Source organism: Lampris incognitus, chromosome 4, assembly GCF_029633865.1.
Source record: "Lampris incognitus isolate fLamInc1 chromosome 4, fLamInc1.hap2, whole genome shotgun sequence".
Taxonomy (NCBI): domain Eukaryota; kingdom Metazoa; phylum Chordata; class Actinopteri; order Lampriformes; family Lampridae; genus Lampris; species Lampris incognitus.
Genome location: NC_079214.1, coordinates 21,991,335 through 21,999,210, shown reverse-complemented (window position 1 = coordinate 21,999,210; position 7,876 = coordinate 21,991,335). Strand labels below are relative to the sequence as shown.

At 47.1% G+C, this 7,876-nt stretch overlaps 1 protein-coding gene across 1 annotated transcript; it reads right to left on the bottom strand.

The window, feature by feature from the left end:
- Nucleotides 1–4,307: 4,307 nt before the first annotated feature.
- Nucleotides 4,308–6,353, bottom strand: kcna4 (potassium voltage-gated channel, shaker-related subfamily, member 4). The gene has a single exon (XM_056278520.1). The coding sequence runs from the start codon at nt 6,351–6,353 to the stop codon at nt 4,308–4,310; it is 2,046 nt and encodes a 681-aa protein (XP_056134495.1).
- Between the last annotated feature and the right edge of the window lie 1,523 nt (nt 6,354–7,876).

Here is a 7,876-nt window from a genome sequence, read left to right as displayed (position 1 = left end):
CTGCCAAACAAGAAGGCACGTATAGATCTTCCCCAAGATGCCTCTGTCCATCAGCCTTGCAGCTGCCCTCCATTATCTTTACAGTAAGGCATGCTGCAGAGTAGCGTGAATGTGCCCTTAGCGTTTTGCATCATGCCTAATGATGCCTGCTAGCGATTCAGCTAGCAGGCATTAAGCACAATGCTAACAATTTAGCTAGCTATAAGATCACTGTAAAAGCCCAACTTCTCACTGCTCTCATGAAATGGCAGCAACATAACTTTGAACTAAAAATAATGTACATTTTCAAAATCTTATACTTTTAATGACCACGTTTTTAATCTTTTCTCTTCTGACTGTTATACTCAGCTGCACCAGACATGTCACAGTATAAATTTTTCCAACAGTGTCAATTTTACAACCATGTCAATGACATGTAAGCGTCTCTAAAATGCACCTATTCATATGTGATACAACAAGAATATGTAGTGGTTTATGAAGGTTTGCAGGTTGAGAAGCCCAGTAGGTAAAAATAAACATGTTGGTGCCTTGGTAGTCAAATGGTTACGGTGCATGCCACATAACAGCAAAATCCCTGGTTCAATTCCAGCCAGTGACCTTTGTTGCATGTCGTACCCATCTCTCTCCCATTTCCTGTCCGCCACTTCACTATCCTCTATCCAATAAAGACAAAAAGGCCAAAAATAAATACATATGTTGTTTTCTCAATGTCAAAAAATTGTTTGAAAATGCCAAAGTGGAAAAATCAAGCCAAAAGTGAGGGTGTAGAAACAATGCAAAGGTTCCTTTTAATTGACACCACAAGCTGAGGATCTGATTTGCAGAATCCATACATTCTTCTTTTGAATGGGTTCGTCAATGAGGCCAGGAGGGGATGCTCATGTTTTACACCAGAAGACCTACTCTCTTTCAAACCACTAAAACAATCCTTTAGCACATGAAGTGGTATCAGCAATACTGATAAAAATGCAGCCACATACTGTTATAGGTTAGGCTCACATGGTGCAGAGAGCTCTCAACTGGTGCAGCACATTGTCCCTCTCTGATGCATTTGATAGCTGCAGGATGAGGTGTCAGAAATGAAGAGGATGGGACTCTGAGCAGAGCTGTAGACTTGAATTGTAATGGATTTGGCAATTTAGTGGACTATAAACTGCAAATAGCTTCGTAGAGATTTTACATTGTGCTGAAAATAGCCATGTGGTTTCATCAGCTTTTAAATTCTTTACTTTGCAATGGCCAATGTCCATTGAAATATGCATTTGTTGAAAGGTAAAACTGTGTTAACACAATTGTTCCATGCCTTGGTGTCTATCACTGTCTTGATTCTGACTCTGATTGTCTCATTATTACCATCTCAAACAATCACCTTTGAGCTCAGCTCTTTATTTCCTCTGTGCTATTTTGATACTATGTGCACTACACTATATGGATGTTAAAGCGTTTTCTCTCCATCTCCCCTCTATGTCCTTTGACGAGCATGAAATACCTTCTGAGAAATACCTAAAAATAACCATCACTTTGTCACATGGCCTGACCATATGGTCTAAATCTGTACTACAAAGACTCGTCATGCACATTACAATGGGATCCTGTTAACGGTGAAAACTATTCAACACCATTCAATAGCAAAGACACGGGACAGGCATGACACGGGCTGTTTTCATGGTCCTAGATACCTGACCAACACACTTGCTCAAGTAACATTATGAGTCATGGCTCTTGCCATAAGCCACATTATGTAAGTGCTAGGTGTATCAAGAGAAGCTGGCATCCAGGTGTCATGAGAAGCTGGCTGTGAGCTAGACATTTGCTGCGGGGTAGGTGTGTGTGCGTGTGTGTGCAGGTGTTGTGCTGCCATCCTTATGAATAGTTCCTGCAAGTGCGTAAACACAGTGCAACAAATGATTGTGTGCTGATGTAGAGGTAACACAGTGAAATGTATTGGGAGATGGGAGGAGGGTGTTGAATAACTACAGTATGGATACAGATGCCCATAGATAGAATCACTACAGTATAGCTGCAGATACCCACAGTTACCTTGTGACAAGTCTTGCAACATCCTGTGCAGAGACAGTTATAATGTGGTCAAAATGTGTCATGTATAAGTTTATGTGCACACAATACCCCATGATCCATTTTAATGATGCAAATAGAAATTAATGACATTTGAACTTAACAAGATGAGATGATAACTTACGTTTCTATTGTGCTTAGGTTTGAAGTTTCTTACTTTGGTCAGCCACGGCTTTTTCATACTCTAAAACAGTGAAAGCATCCTATGGAGACAACATCTCTACAGTAGCTTTAAGATGTGATCTTGTTTCATTCTCCATATTCAAAGCTATATATGACAATTGTTTAGGCTGATGAATGCACTGAAATGTTAGTAAGTTACTGCAGGCTTCCATTAACAGGAAATAGAAATGATGCATGTGCTGTGCAGGGTTAGCAAACTGGCAATAATATGACTGAACAGAAAAAAAAAACTGAAACAACATGGCAACCCTAAATCAAAACAGAATATTTTATGATGTGAATACAGCCTAGTCTGGCCTAGAAAACAATGCCAAATGCCATTCATAACAGCTTCAAGAACAATGGGAAATGACAGTATAGCAACGTTATTTTTCAAAGCTCATACCTAAGAGCTGCTGCCGATGAACCTGGCTTTGTGAATAGCACACATTTGCGAGATGCTGAGGTAGAATATTGATGAGCCACAACATCCTCAATGGAAAAACTTCCCAAAAGCTTTGAAACTTATTCTGCACATGGTGAGCTCAACGAATGATAATGACTTGTAATCAAGAGTGAATTTGCAATATTGTTATGGCTTTTATATTTTCTTACCAGCATGTATGATTTAGATAGTCCTTTTGAACGCATCCTGGAAATACTCTCATAATGATCACATGGGAATATGTGCCATGCAATGCACCAACGTAAATCCATTTTACGCAAGTGTATTCAAGCACTATCCTCTGCTTCACAAGGCCTACAACAGGAATGGGAATACAGATTGAAGAGTATGCATATGAACCTTATAGAAATATATCATAGCCTGCAAGTCATTTTTAATGTCTTGCAGACACATTTAATATTTCAGCTACCGTTTTCGACAGCGTAAAACACCTCCTAGCCCCCTCAGCACAATCTCAGAGGAGTTTATTCTAAGTGGCACGTATGTAGCACATACCTTGGAAGACATTCGCATCCTGAAGATCCTCGGAGACCTCGGAGATCATCAAAGTCCTCTCGTTAGAGGAATTTTGTGCACCAAGAACAGTGGACATGAAAAGTAAAAGTTGTTTGCAAACCCCCAAGGAGCGTCCATGACAGTCATTTTGCTTTCCATCGGCGTCCATATAATAAAGGGATATTGTCATTTTGAGGTGATGGTTAAATTATTTTGGGGGAAACCGTTTTCGCCCGACGTCTGTCCATGGAAACTGGCATGGCAAGTCATTTCTCAAACCAATGTAACTGGCATGATTCCTGTGTTTAGCTTTCATGGTTGGTCAACACAAGGCATCATTTGGCCTGTTGTGGTAGATAATGTCGTGTCAGTAATAGAATTACTTGTAGACTTGGTTTACTTGCTGACCTAGTGAACACTAGTTTAATCGTGTAGTGTGTGGATGTTGGAAAATAATCTAATCTTTTATACATTTCCTCGAGCCCATTTTTAATTGACAGCACGTTAATACTAGGCTCTCACTGACTGCCTTTGAAAACGACCATAAATTAACATTTTAAGCTAAGTGGTAGGAGTCATGTTGCCATGACTAAATCATTGCCATTTCCATGGCCTACAGTATCTGTCTCTCACGATAAATCGTCCAAGTCTGCCAGACCCGAGCAAATTTTACATTAGTGCAAACAAATTTGACTTTATTGCATAACAGCAAAACGATCATCCTTTCTTTCTATTATTGACAAATGAAACTCATAAAGTGCGAATGCATTAGCCTGTCCTCTCTGTATTTTCGATTTCATGTTGGATTTTGAGGCCTGCATGGGCCAATCAAATTGATCAACCCATCAGGCAAACATTGGGAGTAAGTGTCGTTTGGCTGATATGGGGGATTTCTCTCCTTAAATTCAACCAGGAATAGGAGTTTTACAATTTAACTCGCCACCAATTACTATATTCCGTGTTGTGTGGGCGGGCGCGCGCGCGCGCGTGGACGGGCGGGCGCAGCGCGCGCGATCTGACGTGTGCGTAATGTTTGTGTTAGACTGGCCACCTGCTGTTGGGCATATTGTTAGGGCGTACTGTTGTCGATAAAAACTCATCTCTATGATCACACATCAGTCTGAACCGATTTCGAGTTACTGTTTTTCCTGCTAATGTCTGTGCCATTCCCCTTACTGGGGCTCTTGTCTAACCCACAGAGCGACTCCGTCACCCCCTCTTCCATCTCCATATACTCCGCCTTGTCGCCGAGCGAGGAGCCGGACGGAGAGCCTTTGAATTTCTTGAGAAAGTCCGGGAAATAGGGGCAGCCCGGGGGCATGCTTTCAACAACCGGCGCTTGGTCTTCATTATCGGTCTCTCGGTGGTAAAAGTAATTGAAGTTGGACACGATCACCGGCACTGGGAGGGCAATGGTTAGCACACCTGCAATGGCACAGAGCGACCCCACTATCTTCCCGCCGACAGTTATCGGTTTCATGTCTCCATATCCCACCGTAGTCATGGTGACCACAGCCCACCAGAAAGCGTCAGGAATGCTCGTGAATTGAGAGGTGGGCTCGTCTGCCTCCGCGAAGTACACCGCGCTTGAGAACAGAATGACGCCGATGACCAGGAAGAATATGAGGAGCGCCAGTTCCCTCATGCTGGCGCGGAGGGTATGGCCGAGGATTTGCAGTCCTTTGGAGTGCCTCGACAGTTTGAATATGCGAAAGACCCTGACGAGGCGGATGATTCTCAGGATCGCAAAGCTCATTGCCTGCTGCCCGTTGCCCTGGTGCTGGGCGAGGTCTGTGCCAAGAGTTATGAAATAAGGCAAAATGGATACAATGTCTATTGAGTTCATAATGTTTTTAAAGAAAGCAGCTTTGCTCGGACTTGCGAAGAAGCGCACTATAATCTCGAAAGAGAACCAAATGATGCATACCGTTTCCACAATGAAAAAGGGGTCGTTGAAAGGGGTAAATCCATGGTCAGGTTGGGTCGAGTTGTGTCGTGGCTGTAAGTATTCTTTTTCATCCCTGAACTCTGGCAGCGTTTCCAAGCAGAAAATGACGATGGATATGACTATAACCAACACGGACACCACCGCTATTCCCCTCGCAGGACTGGAGCTCTCCGGGTATTCAAAAAGCAGCCAAATTTGGCGTTTGAACTCGTCCTCCGGTAGGGGTTTTTCCTCCTCTTTGACAAAGCCCTCATCTTCCCGAAACTTCAGTATCGCCTCCTCCCCAAGTTCATAGAACTTTACCTCTTCGGAGAATATGTCAAAGGGTACGTTGACGGGTCTTTTCAAGCGCCCCCCGGACTGATAATAATAAAGAATGGCGTCGAAGCTTGGTCGGTTCCTGTCAAAAAAATATTCGTTCCTTAGCGGGTCGAAGTACCTGATTCGTTTGTCGGGGTCTCCCAAGAGAGTGTCCGGGAACTGGGTTAAAGTCTTCAGCTGAGTCTCAAACTTCAGACCGGACACGTTGATGACAACTCTTTCGCAGCACCCATACTCACTGTAAACATTGTCATACCCCGACTGGGGACGTCTGTCTGTGAGTGAGACACTCTCTTCCTCATCATCCATGTTACACAGAAAAGTCGATCTCTTGCTTCCCCCGTCGTCGTCGTCGCCCTCCTCCTCCTCCTCCTCGGCGCCCTCAGCCTCCTCTTCCTCTATCATGATATCTTCCTCGGATCCAAGCAGCGCCAACTCCGAGTGGCGCAGGTCCCCGCCGAGAGTCGGCCGGCTCCGTCTCCAGCGTCCGACGCCGCGTTGCTTTTTCCGCCCTCTGAGAACTCGCTGCTCGGTGTCGTGCTGGTTCTGCTGTGGCGGTTGCGAGGAGGAGGAGGAGGAGGCGGCGGCGGAGGAGGAGGAGCAGGAGGGACGCGACGCAACGCCGCCGCCGCTACCGCCGCCACTACTGCTGCTGGCGTTGGACGCGGAGGCGGCGCGACACTGATGCTGCTGGTGGTTGCTAAGGAGATGGGCGCTCGTCGCGGCCGACGCCCCGCCCTCCACCGCCTCGGCGGCCGCGGCTGCTCGCGTCTGCGCGGCTTGTCGCTCCCTCCCGCGCTCCCTCTCGCGTGCGCGAGCCTGGGCATATCCGTAAGGTGGGTGACTGTTGCAGCCGCCGTCCGCGCCCACCATGGCGAACTCCATTTTGATCAACGGGCGTTAAAATCCTGTTAGGGGTTGTGGTGCTTGTGGTGGTAGTGGATGCAAAGCAGGGGGGGGCAGGGGACGAGGAGGAGGAGGGGTGGTGGTGGTGGTGTTGGTGGATGCAAAGCAAGGGGAGTGGGGGAGGAGGAGGTGGGGTGGTGAGGAAGTGGTGGTGGTGGTGGTGTTGGTGGATGCCAATGCCAAGCAAGGGGGGCGGGGGAGGAGGAGGGGTGGTAGTCGGGGAGCGGCGGTGTTGGTGTTGCTGGTGGTGGATGCCAAGCAAGGGGGGCGGGGGAGGAGGAGGAGGGGTGGTGGCGGTGGTGGTGGTGGGGAAGCGGTGGTGTTGGTGTTGCTGGTGGTGGATGCCAAGCAAGGGGGCGGGGGAGGAGGAGGGGTGGTGGTGGGGGGGAGCGGTGGTGTTGGTGTTGCTGGTGGTGGTGGTGGATGCCAAGCAAGGGGGGAGGGGGGAGGAGGAGGAGGAGTGGTGGTGGGGAGACTTGCGGCTCGGAGCGCACCGGGAAGGTGTGGAGCATTAACAGATTTGGGCAGTCAGCCGTTATTGGGGAGAGGCCCCCCAAAAAAAGGGGGGGGGGGAATGTCCCAGTAACTACATCTCAATCAGGTCCTGGGTGAGTGTAGTCCATGTTGGTGGTTACATGATAGGAGACGCGGAATTTCTCCGCATTTATGAACCGGGCCCTCCGGTGCTCTATGACATTATCACCGTGACTCCCGCTGGATGAGCAGGCGGATTATTACGCAGACGCCCTCGGCGTATCGAATTTACAAGCGTCCTGTATTTGGCCCGGTCTTGTAAAGCGCCAGGTGGATGAAGCTTCACTGGAACACCACCCCGGCTTCCTCCATCAGGTGGGGTTAATTTCTCCACCGCCAAAGCCCGCGCTCAAATGCGTGTTCTGATTCTAGGTGGTCACTCCTGGTTGCCATTTTAGGTGACGAGGAAACGGCACCTTCAGTGAATCTTAATGACTTTATCCCTCCGATGTTTTCAAGAAACTGGAGGGGGGGGGGGCAAAAAAGAAGAAGAGAGGAGACAGAGAGGAGAAAACGGCACTTCGGTTAGAATAAAATGGTGTGTGATCATATTGATGCCCGTTGTTTTGGCGACGGCATAGTCCACTTAGGCTACTGCGCATCTCTTCTATTATAAGCGCACACGATGAAATTAAACAATAACAACAACAACAATAATAAACCAATATCAATCATTTCAAATGAACATCATGGTAACTAATAGGCAACAACTGATGAAAGGCATGCAAGATGACAGACACAGACAGGACAGACATTACGCACAACATTTTTTGAATGCTCTTCCCCTACAATAACCACCCTTCATGTTGGCATTTTACTTACATCCGAGCAGGGCCGAACGAACATTAATCAACCCCCCCAGCAGAACTGTGCTGCTGGAGGTGGGGTGAGGATGCAATTCTTGGCTTCACCCAAATTCCCGTTGTTGTTTTGGGGGATATTAAAATCCCTCGTCGTGGGCAACCAGC

Coding starts and splice junctions, on each gene's coding strand:
- kcna4 (XM_056278520.1), bottom strand. CDS start 6,353: ATGGAGTTCGCCATGGTGGGCGCGGACGGCGGCTGCAACAGTCACCCA.